The sequence below is a fragment of the Punica granatum genome, chromosome 1 (assembly GCF_007655135.1).
Source record: "Punica granatum isolate Tunisia-2019 chromosome 1, ASM765513v2, whole genome shotgun sequence".
NCBI classification, from domain to species: domain Eukaryota; kingdom Viridiplantae; phylum Streptophyta; class Magnoliopsida; order Myrtales; family Lythraceae; genus Punica; species Punica granatum.
Window position 1 is genome coordinate 25,020,942 of NC_045127.1, and position 12,199 is coordinate 25,033,140.

The window sequence follows — 12,199 nt, forward strand, 5'->3', positions numbered from 1 at the left end:
TCTTAATCTTTAGCGTTTTTTGACACTTTAGTCCTAAACGTTTCTTCTTATCATTCTTGCTCTCAACTTTCCTCGTTTTTGTCATGTTGGTCCTCTCATCATTTTCCCCACCCAATGCTGATGTGGATGTGAAAGCCAATAACAAGAAGTCACGTGTCACAACTAAAATGATTTTATAATTTTTTTAAAAAAATTAAGTTTACAAAAATTTTAAAAATAGAAAGCAAAAAAAAAAAGGACTTTGTGTTTAGAGCGGCCGATAGTGAGGATAGAAAGGGCTGGGGGCGACGGTCGACTACCTCGGGAGTGGGGTTGGGACCGCCGATCGACGCCCCTAACCCCTTCAATCAGTTGAGATTTCAAAGTGCAAATCTCGATCGATTCGGGGTGCTGGGGGGCATCGATTGGCGGACCCCACCCCACCTTTGAAGTGCCGGTGCCCCCTCGACGCCCCCAGCCTCCGAATCGATTAAGATTTCAAGTTGGTGTCCTGCAAATCAGAGGACGTCGGCGACCTCAAAGGTTGGGTCGAAGCAGTCGGACGATTCCCCCAACCCCTCCCTCCCCTTTTGTTTATTTTTGAAAAGTGATTTTATTTAAAGAAAATATTAAAATAAAAAATAGATCCCACGTCAGCTCCGTTAACGAATAAAAATTGACGGGAGGACCAACGAGACAAAATGGGGAAGGTTGAGGACAAGAATGACAAAAATAGAGTTAAGGACTAAAGTGTCAAAAGCGCCAAAAGTTGAGGATCAAAAGTGCCATTTCTCTTTATGCTACCAAGGTAAAAATTGACCCTGGATATATATAGTTCTTTTCATTAGTAATGAACTAAGCATACGAAGAGTTGCGACTTAGTATATCCTCTACTTTGACCTGGAGGAGAATCTCAACTTCTATCACCTAAAATCGAGTCCTAAACTCTAAAAACCACAAGTAATTCACCATGCTATACTCTCGTCATGGATGCATCACGCATATCTGTAACACACGAAGGGGGAGGAAGAGCCTTTATGTAGTAGCACCAATGGTCGACTTGAAATTAAGAGGTCTTGAGTTTGATTTTTTTTAGTAAAGACTTTTTCCTATTATTAAATTAAGCCGTCGACCTCAAAACAAATATATATATTTGCCTGATGTTGGTATCGAAGAAAAAACTCCTTCATTCCCCATTTCTCAATTTTTCTTTCCCTCGATTTTCCACCCATCCAAAAAAGTAAAGTAAAAAGTTTGCAAGAGCACCACAAAAAACTCCATCCAAATTTGCCAAACTTTTTTTTTTAATCTTTCACTGTGTACTCTGATATCCGAAAGCCTTATGGGTCTTAACTAATTTAGTTCGAGTCGGTTCGGCCCTCTAAGAGGTATTCCAGTGTGGATTTTATTCATTCATAATACTCGAACTTGAGACCTTATTTAAGGGAGATAAACGTCGAACTGCTTGAATCAGTCCACGTTGGTTACATCTCGAACGCCTGAATTCAGTTTTGTTATACTCCTAACTAAAATTTTAAAACGACCCAAATTTTTTAAAATTATTAAATTTTGCCCCACCCTCTTCTCTCTCCCCACGTCCATTGTTCATCATCTTTCTCATTTCCCCGTGTATATTGTTCATCATCTTCCTTCTTCCCTCATCCCTAGCTTCCTCGAGCAGCTCCCCAACTGCGTCGTGATCATCCAGCTCGATGACTCCATCGATGAGATCTGCCCTGACCCCGCCCTATCCTTTGACCACCTTGCACTCTGCTATTAAAAAGGGCACTTGTAGTCGGTGGAGAAGCCAAAGCCTCGAGTCGAGCAAATGCTAAACAACAATAAGAGAGGAAGATCAGTAGGAAGATCACATACACACTTGATCGAAGACACATAGTAATAGGCGATTCTTCCTTTTAGGATGTTGAAAGAGAGGGAGAGAGAGAGTGGAGAATGGAGAGAGAGAAGGTGAGTGGTACATTTTCAAATATATCAAAAATTTGAATCGTTTTATTATTTATAAAATTTTTATAATCAAACGAAATCATACTTCACTTCGTTATAAAGCGCCACATTATTTATGTTGCTTATATATATATATATACACACATTAAGAGATAATAATAAAATTTAATTCCGACAAGAAAATGAAAAACTGAACCCCAAGAAAGGGTGGGACTTCGGCAAGAACAAAGGCGTTCAGACACAAAAACAAACATCTCACGAATCAAACCCAAACCCGGAGGGAGAATAAAACAACAGAGAAGACAGAGAGAAGAGGAGAGAGATTGTGTGAAAAGCCCAATAGCTTCGAACGGAACACCTGTGAACTTTGCCTTTTGCTTTTTAATGACACTCTCTCTCCTCTCCTCTCTCAAAAACAGAGCCTTGATGAGTTGATTCTCACTTCTTTCACTCCCCCTTTCCTTTCCTTTCCTTTCCTTACTTTTCCCTCTCTCTCCCCCTCTGGTCCTCTGAGGGAAAACAGAGTTAGAGTATATATGCTCTCTCACTGTGCAAACATGGAGCTCAGGAAATGGCCGTTCTGCTGAACAACAACGGAGCAGCAATGGCGCAGCAGCAGCAGCTCAAACCCAACTCCACCGCTAATGCCGCCCTCAGCCCCCACCAGCAAGCGAAGCCCGCAATGTTCCACGACTTCCTCGGAATCAAAATGGCCAGCGCCGGCGCCGGCGGGGTAGGAGCACCCGACCTTCCTCTCCCTCCACCTGCTGCCCTCGCGAAGTCCGACGACGTCCGCCTCTTGGAGGCCTCGCCAGCCGCCTCCGCTTCCGCTGGAGCCTCCATCGGGGGTCGCGGCGGACCCATCTCAACCACCTCTGATCTGGGCTCCGGTGAGCTCATCTCTTAATCCCCTGCCCTCTCATTCCCTCTTTGCCTTTTCTTGCTCATTATATTGTGTATTGAAAAAAAAAAAAAACCTTCTTCAAGAGAAACTATAACGATGGGGTTCTGTGGCGGATTTTGGGGGTTTCTTTCTGCTGGTGTTTTTCGTTTTCAATTTGTCATGTAATCTAAATTTTGTGTTCTGCTGTGCCAAGTGGGTAAATTTGATTTTGTTTAAATATGTTTACAAATTAGTAAAAAGTCTCTTGTTTTTTTTTTGTTAAAGAAAAAGAGATTTGATGTTATGCATCACTATTGAAATTCCTGCAAAAAGATTGCTAGTATTTGTGCAAAGTAAGAAGCTTTCTATGATAGACGTTATGATTGTAAATTCCCAATTCAAATGTTGAAGGACTTTCTCCTTTTTTTGCAGATTAGATTTTGCCTTACTGAATACTAATTTGGTCTTCTTTCATCGCATGTTCAATCAATAGAGTTGATTAAACCCATTAAGTAAAGGGGGGAAAAAAGAGCCAGAACATCTCTTCTGATTTTCATGTCCTTTCTTGATGTCTTTATTAATTTGTTCTTTGCATTAGGTAAGGAGCTGGACATTTCCTTTGGTTTTTCTGAAAAGTGTGGGTTTCATTTAAGGAAAGCTAAGATTCAAGTATACATCCATCGGTAGTGCCCTTTTAATGGTGATGCAAACTAACTCTCTCTCTCTCTCTCACCAATAAAAACACAGTGCAGTGGAGCGGGTGAATGCATATTTTTAGATATGGTCATGGGGTAGTTTGAGTGAGGTCATTAATGAAGTTGGTGCTCAGTAGCTTCTTGTGGGTGCCTTTCCCTTTTATTTCATCTTGTTTCGCTGAATTCTTCTTCAGAAAAGTGGCCAAATTTGCACCACTTTTTGCTTGTTTTGTACCCAGTTTCTGTTTCTTGTTCTCTTTGGTCAAGTGTTAGGTAAAACCATTAATGGATCTACCCCGCTTTGGCACATAGAGATTGTAGGCTCGATGTTATCATTTGTTTGAAGGATAACCTCGCAATCTGCAATACTGTGGTTCAAATGGCTCTCCGTTGTGTTGCCTCTTTCGTAATTTGTGTGGACGAATGTTGGGTTGATATGGTCTCTCATTATGTTCAATGGTGATAGAAAGGCAGGTCAGTAATCATTTCGAGGGCGTCCCTTTCTACGGTCCAAGGAGCGACATTTCCGGTACTGATATCTGCAATAGAATGATAAGGAGCAAGCGTAGTAGTTCGGACTCCGCATTTATGGGGTCTCCCATGGATGGGATGGCTCAGATAGAACCAGAATCGCATGAGAACTTGCATTTGATGAAGGTAGTCATTCGTAACTTTTTATTTTGGTATTTGTATCTGTTAACGGGCTCGATATCTTCTAGGTGGCTAGTCCATGTTAAATAGGGCAACAGGTAGTCGAACCTAAGACTGATCGCCTCGTGTTGGTCTAGTTGTTTCGACCAGCTGTGCTTTTTATTTGATACAATTTGATGCTTACAGCATTATCTGATGTTTTTATCTCCCAAAAAAAAAAAAGATTCTTCGGAATGGGGCAGGAGGAGAAAGACAGAGACGGTGTAGTGAAGATGAGACATTCATCAGCGCACATCCAATGCGGCAAGCCTCTGCGTCCTTTGTGCTGCACCCTGGTGCAAGTAGTAGGAACGATCCTGGTGGCTCAAAGTGGGACCGGTCTATTCCCTTGAGCTTGGGCCCTGCTCTTCAGTTTCCTCCCCGAGGGGTCCAATTTGCCTCGCCCTTAGCTCATCATTTACCGCCAAACAGGTACAGGGAAGTCCACGCTAGTGCTCCGATCATCTCCCAATCAGCTGCAGATGAAGGGTCTAGGACAGGGATGAAAGGGCCGGGTATTTTGAGCTCAGTCAATGCTGCAGGTGGTGGGTCTGAGAAGAACTTGCCCATGGGACCACAAAGTGGTGGCAAGCCAAGGCCGGGCACTATAAACACTGATCCTGAATCTTCTAACCCTCCAACAGGGTGGGAAAGAAAATCACTTTCGCATACATGTGTAGAAAAAGAAATGGATGTAAGCTCTTACCTTTTTTATTTTTTTAAATTTTTTCATGTTTTCTGTGACAGTCGGCATGGAATGGCATCAGCAAGCCGGCAGATGACCATATTTTATGGTGGTCAAGCCCATGTTTTCGATGATGTGCACCCAAACAAGGTTTGTTTCTGGTTTTCCGCTTCTTTCTGCAGTATCTTTGATCTCAGTCCTCCTAGTTATCTATCCAACTTGTTTGAACACTGTTGCCTTCTAATAAACCCTTGACTGCCTGCTTGAAAGCCATATTTTTCCAATCAAGAAACTAGGGCAGGGGAATTGTATTCTTTTCAAGTTTCTTACCAATAAATTTGTCCTGCATTTCATCATTTATTGATTTATTTTGGAAGCTTGTGTTTGACTATTTTATCCTTTGAGCTGAATACTGTGTGTTAATTGTAAAGTATGCGTAGCACTCTAGTTCGTAGTTTTCATCGAGATTTTCTCTTACTGTTTAGTATAAGATAATCGAAGCTCACAGGCTCGAATATCAAGGTTTATTGGTGGACAGAAACAGGTGCATATATTATAGTTCAAAAAGGAAAAACATTACAGGGCAAGAAATGAATTACTTCTACAGTACACCAATGTTGGCATTGGTCTATTGTCTGGCAATTTTGTATGGAGCATTCAAATTCTCATGCAAATAAATTACTAATAATTGAGTATGGAAACAATTAAGGCAAAAGTTAGATCAAATTAAGAAAATATATTAGAGCCAATATTCAATATTTTATGGTGCCTCACCGCCAGGTGTCCAAAAGTAGTTTGTGCTTAGGAGCAAATGCTCCAGAAAGAGTTAGCATGTGCGGACTGACGAGTCATGCCAAGCTACCACATGCCATACATAGACTACCACTATGCAGCAGTGATTTCATAATCCATGCCAACACTTCTGCTAACAAAATTTTTTCTCGGCCTCACTGACAGTGAAAAGGAATAGTTGGCTGTAGAAAAACCATAAGACATTGTCCCTTTTCTTTATGCAAGTTCAAACCGCCAGCGTCAGTTATGCCATCACAAAACTACTTCCTCAAACAATGCCTGCTTGTGAGGAGCTGAGTGACCTAAATTGGTGGTGCTTAATTTTTGAACTCTCTTCCATATCTTGATAGTTGTCATATGAATGCAAGGGCTTTTATTGACATTTTCCTCATAGGATGGGCTGTTTAGCTATATGCGTTGAAGAGTCAGTTTTTTAAGTATCTTGAATTGTAGAATTTTGGCAAATGGGCCTGAAAATCTCGAAAGCTTTGTAACATGCAAAGGGGACTGTTTTATCAAGATTCAGGTAAAGGGTATCTCGACAAATTGATCTTTTGATGAATCTGCATGTTTTCAGCCCTCTCACCCTCTGATCGATTGCTTTCCGAAAATAATATGCAATCTTTCAGATGCAAGGTTGACTTGTTTTGCAGATTATTTAGTCTAGGATGACTCTGATGAAATTAACATTTTTATTAGCCAATTCTACCTATAGAACTGAAAAGGGTCAAACATATATTTTAATTAGAGTGTTGTGCAATTATCCTGATCTGCTGCTACCATACATCTTACTCATTATAATATGGTAAAAAAAATTCCTGAATTCCCCTATCCATCCAAAGCCTGATGCATGATTTAGTGTACTGCAAATGTCATTGTATTGTTGTTTCTGTAATGTGTACCTTCATTGCATGTGTGGTTCATCCGTGATGTTAGACCCTCCAATTTGTTTCCCGCTATCTTCTCCTGCTGAACTAAGAACTCATGCTTGAAGTTTCGAGCTTCTCCCTTCCGCAGTATATAATTTTGAAATGATGACAGCCAGAATGTGAAGATTAGAAATTGTTTTTCCTTGCCTAAATGGGAAGAACTTCTGATGGTATGGAAAAGGATAAAAACCTGGAAATCATTGGAATGTGAACTTTGTCGTTGAATTTCTATATTCACTTTTTTCTTGTCATTTGGGTTCACGATGTGAACTCCCTTTATTCCTCTTGCTTTATCTCTTCGGAATAAATAGTCATCTTCCAGGTGTAGATGATTCTTAAGTGGAGCATAACTCCAATGTAGCAACCAGATAGCTAAACAATATGCTTTAGATGAAAAATGATTTAGTAGTTGAAATTTCAAGCGTAGATTCTTTGTTCAATTGGAAGATGGTCAGAAGAAAATTATTTGGTTGTGGCATCATTGCTCAACCATATGCCAGATAAGGTACAAGCTATTGATACCATATTATAGCGATTATACGATATTCTAGTAATGAGCAAGAGGTTTTAGCATCAATGGATCAAGATAATCACATGATACATTGATTTATATCTACTTCTGTATTTATTCAATGCTGTAGGTATAGTTAGCTTACTAAACTTTTATTTGTTCGACACAAAATGGTAATCCCAAAGCAACTAGTCTTCAGGAGAAGTCATCTCACATTTGGAGAACTTTCCATGGTGTTTTGAAAGACCGAGGAACAAGTCAGAAACTAAAGGTTTTTGTGCACTAAATCTTTATGAAGAGGTCATGTTTCCCCAAAATTCACCTCTGCAATCAACAATTGGCTAACTCTTCACTAAGAGTCAGTCGAGGATTTTTTTTAGTGAGGAAGTTGAACGTACAAATGTGCTATGTTCATTTGCAATTCCTCGGAGATAAAGATTCAGGATTTCAGTTGTGACATAATTAATGTGGAGGGATAAGTGATGATGCTGCAACTGTCAGTGTTGCCTATAAGGGATATAGGCTTGGTTTGAGTTATAAAATCCATCTTGTATTTGTTATCTTTAATGTTAGTGGTGGTCATTTTAGGTTGCCTGTAGTAGTTTGAATGAATTATTGGTCCGCAGGAGTAGAATATTCGATATCATGTTGGCTGCATGTATTATTTATATTATCTATATTTTGTCGTCGTTTGTGCTGAAGTTTTAGTCTGCTTTTCTTTCAAAAAATTTTTTGTATATAGAATTTGTTCAAAAAGAAGGTTTTCTGGTCATTCATTGGTCGCATCACAATAGCTGATAGATCAATGACATAACAGTCGAGTGGTGCAAGGCTTGTTCTTCTAGTACTCAATAATTAATGGAAGTAAGACATTGACTGTACATGTTATTTTGGCCAGGATCGACACTGTTGATGATTAGGTTTTGATTTAACCGACAGTGATTAGTTTAGATCTTCCGTGATATCTTGTATCAACTGATAGTTTGAACTACCATCTATACTTAGATGCAATACAGTCAGCCAGCCTTTTGTGTTTCCATCACGGCATTGATGAATGTCTGAAATATATTGTGCTTGTTTTGGACTGCAGCTACACTTTGAGATTGATGTCCTCAATTACAATGACGAACTTCAGTGTTAAAACTGCTTTGAACTATCCATAGTGTGACTTGAGACAATTAGATAAATTGCCTATACTTCCAAAACTGGAGATTTTATTTCTTTTTCTTTTTGTGTTGATTTATTGGGATTCTTCGCATGACTTGTGATTATGTGATCCCTACAATCCTACGAGGCACAATGTTTCAGCAATAAACTATTCTTATAGACTTTTCTGTTCTTGCTCATTGGCTACCGTAATGAACTTCAATGCATCACAAATGTGCAGTTGTCTGGACGCATTTCTATTTTGGTGGTTGATGTATGTAGTTTTCATGTATGCTTGGGGAATGTCCACAATCAATGTCCAAAGTCTTGTAATAATTCTTATTTTTCCCCTTTTTTCTGTCCTTCCAGGCAGACATTATAATGGCTTTAGCTGGTTCAAATGGAGGATCTTGGTCCACGACCTTCTCGCCGAAATCTAACTCAAGGCCAACAAGCGAGGGTAACATAGTCATGGGGGAGAACGAGACAGTTGGTATGGCGAGTTTGGCACGGGATCTCCACGGAAAGTTCCCGGCTATTGCAAATTCCAGTCACGGTCCTGAATCTGCTGACCGAATCTCTAATCCGATAGGTGAGACTCCTTCCGAGCATCCTTTTTTCATGTTGAAAGTTGTAATAGACCTAAGACTATGGCCCCTCCAACCGAGAGACATGCCTCCTCGTTTGCGTCTATAAAAGAGAGACAAGTTCTGTTTTTCCTATATTTGTTAGCCACTCTCATCTAGTTCGATATGAAGTTGCAGTCCAGTCTAGTTATGAGAACCATGTACCATTGATCCCGGACAACATTGCTTTAATCTTGCTCTAAGATGCGATGTTTTAAATGTGTAATGACTGTTCTCTTTTGTTGCAGGTGGCCCACTGAGCGGAATCGTTGCTAAAGATCTGAGAATCCCGTCTCAACCAAAGTACGAGAATAGAGATGTATGAAGTGAAAGAAGGGTCACTAATGGCGATGCTTTCAGTCTTCAAAATGAACAGATCAGACGGCTACAGATGAGGCTTTTGTTCTTTGTCTTGCCATCTTCTGGTCTTCCATGAATTTTTAGGTTCTTTTCCCCCTTTCTTTTTTTGCTTTTGGATTTAATTTTGAAATTTTATTGGGGTGGTAGGTAAGTAATTAATCATTAAGGGATTGTGCCCAAAAATCTTGTTGGGGGGGGGGGGGGGGGGGGGGGGAAGAGGACCCTGTTTATAGAGCTCTTCCACTCACATGGAGAAAGAAGGGATACTTCGGTTCAGATTAAGGAAAATCGCCGTTCTTAGCTCTGAAACCTTCATTTGAATTCCAACATGTTTCAGTGTTGTGCTTTTCATTATTTTTCGTTTCACTTGGTGCCGAATCCCTCCTACTCGAAGTATAGAAGAGGGGATATTGTAACAAATTAGGGATGAAAACTGCGTTGGCATGATCCAAGAGAGAATTTCCAGATTGTACGAATCGCTCTTTTTGGAAAATTATTATGGGATGCTACGACATATAGTATGTCATAAACACGATCATCATTATAGAATTAGAATCCAGAAGGATTCTGTACCTTATTTTTTAAAGATTTGAATGCGAAGAGCGTTATCGGTCTAACGCATGAGGGACCCGGTACAGTAACAAGTTGAAGGCCCGCTTCTTGGTTGCTTTGGTTTGGCTCCAAATCTTTTGTTTGGGCCTCCTAAAAGTTTTTTGTTAGCTGGCCCAGCCCGGTTTATCTGGGCTATACCATCTAAAGGGATATCCGCCCTTCAAATCTATCAATATGCAACTAGAAAGAATAGCATTACTGCTAAACACATGTTTGGAGACCATGGAATAAAGATTGGGTTTAGGATTTACCAGGATATAATTGTTAAGAGATTAATCCCAGCTACTGGGGTGAGTCAAGGATGGATTGGGATAGCAGTTTATACGAAAAAGATTAAAATGGCCCCGTCTTTATTTCAAATTTTCCAAACTTGCCAAATTTTTCCTAGTTGAAGCCAGATTAATTATAGAAGGGGAGAGGCAGTGGGGCCCTAACGCTGAACCACCCCCCCCAAGGACTCATTGGCGACCTTGCGAGGGGCGGTGGTGGCCGGCATTAGGGCCCCCATCGCCCCTCTCCATGAACAATAGCAGGCAGTGATTGTTCCCATTTTTTTACTATCAAAATTCTTTTTTAATTTTAAGATATTTTAAAATAAGTATTTATCGATGTACTTGTCTTTTTCTATTTATATCTCAATCCTAATCCTTCGTACAACCCAAACACTTTATTAGTATATTAGTATATTTTGTACCATTTGTGATGCCGTTCACTACTAGAAACAGCGGATTTTTCAACGAGAGTTTTCCGACGGAATTCCGATGGAAGAAGGCTGTTAGGAAAAGGGGTGTGGGAAAAGCCTCCGACGGCCTTTCCGATGCCCCTGCTCATTAGAAAAATTTTCCGATGGCCATTTCCGTAAGAGATTTTGTCAGACTTTCAACGGAATCTCTGACGGGAGTCTCCATCAGAAGTTTTCGACAGGAACTGCAGTCAGAAAGACCATCAGAATTCCGACGATTTCTCTGACGACAATCTCCGTCAGAAGTTTCCGATGCCACTAGAAAAGGCTGCCACCTAGGGCCAGCTCACAGCAGTTTCCGACAGCAACACCGAGAATTTTTTTTTTTGGTTCTCAACCCAGCTTCTTGAACCCTAGACCTCTCAGTCGACCTGTCCCAATCCATGTCTGTCTCCTTATTCATCGAGCTATCGCCATCTCGGCCTGCCCACTATTCACATTTAATTGTATATATGGTCAATTTACTGATCCAATTTATTAAATAAAGCATTCTCTTTTAGATATTTAATTAAATTTTTTTACCTTAAACACAATTATATAATAAAATTAATACCGTATTCATACCAATAATTTTATAACATCACGCATAACAACAAAAATAGTACAACAATTGAATATGTCGTGGGGATTTAAAAAAGAAAATTTATGCAGAGTTTCCACATAAAATATTAAGATCCCATCATCACATTTGAACCTATTCACACATTATCTAATATTCATTTAGAAATATCCAAAATCACAACACACACATAGGTTCGATGAGTTCAACATGCATAAGTTTAACACGATAGGCAGTAAAGTGGAGAAAAACATAAATCTGATGTCACAAATATCTTAAACAAACATAAACATCACAAACTAATCATCACACAAGGTGGGTCATCAGACTCCTTACGACTCTCCTCCTCATTCTCATCATCATCCTCGTCGGACTCCTCGACCAACTGTCTCCCCTTCTTGGATCTAGATTTACCTTTCTTCTTCGGTTGATCTTTCTTGCTGCCCCTCTTGGATTTCTTGCTCTATTTGTTGATTTTCTTGAACTGCTTGAGGATCATACCCTTCATTATCCCAATCTCATCGTGCACATGGGCCAAGGGGTCTGATTTGACATGTGCTATCCCAAAGGGCCCTGCTTCATGGTAATTAGGGCGAGGAGCAGAAATGAGCCCATAAGTCCGTCCCTTCTTATTCGTCCCCACGACCTTCTGCCAAGTATCTACTTGGATAGGATCAGTCGGCGATGAGGTATTCATTTGCTGAGAAATAAGCTCCCCGACCTTTTCCTACATAAAGAATCAATACTAAACCTTTATGTATGATAGTATATGTAATTCTCCGCAAGCAGTATAAATTAATCATTTTTCATGTATTAAATTAAAGTTGTCTCATTCGCAAAAGGATTAATCCATTCCTTAGTTTTGTTGTTCTTATGTATATTTTAAACATGTGATGCATTGTAGATTCTTCACCCTTCTTTTGCACAGGATGGATGGATGACTTAGCATGATTATTTCTATTATAACAAAAAAAAAACCAGATTGAGTATTTTAGACGCACATCTTGATAAGCGTGCATACTGTA

The 12,199-nt window shown here is 39.9% G+C and overlaps 1 protein-coding gene across 2 annotated transcripts; it reads left to right on the forward strand.

The window, feature by feature from the left end:
* Positions 1-2,260: 2,260 nt before the first annotated feature.
* LOC116188007 (protein TIFY 8) lies at positions 2,261-9,615 on the forward strand. 2 transcript variants are annotated; one of them, XM_031517113.1, is made up of 6 exons: positions 2,261-2,834; positions 3,989-4,179; positions 4,397-4,644; positions 4,960-5,047; positions 8,645-8,867; positions 9,150-9,615. In XM_031517113.1, exons 1-6 carry the CDS (start codon positions 2,516-2,518, stop codon positions 9,224-9,226), a joined length of 1,146 nt encoding a protein of 381 aa, XP_031372973.1. In that variant the 5' UTR covers positions 2,261-2,515; the 3' UTR covers positions 9,227-9,615. The 2 variants fall into 2 exon arrangements, with proteins under 2 accessions (XP_031372973.1, XP_031372965.1); XM_031517105.1 differs by having other exon boundaries at positions 2,262-2,834; positions 4,397-4,857.
* The last annotated feature ends 2,584 nt before the right edge of the window (positions 9,616-12,199 follow it).

Coding starts and splice junctions, on each gene's coding strand:
- LOC116188007 (XM_031517105.1), top strand. CDS start 2,516: ATGGCCGTTCTGCTGAACAACAACGGAGCAGCAATGGCGCAGCAGCAG. Junction 2,835..3,988: donor CACCTCTGATCTGGGCTCCG/GTGAGCTCATCT, acceptor CAATGGTGATAG/AAAGGCAGGTCAGTAATCAT. Junction 4,180..4,396: donor AGAACTTGCATTTGATGAAG/GTAGTCATTCGT, acceptor AAAAAAAAAAAG/ATTCTTCGGAATGGGGCAGG.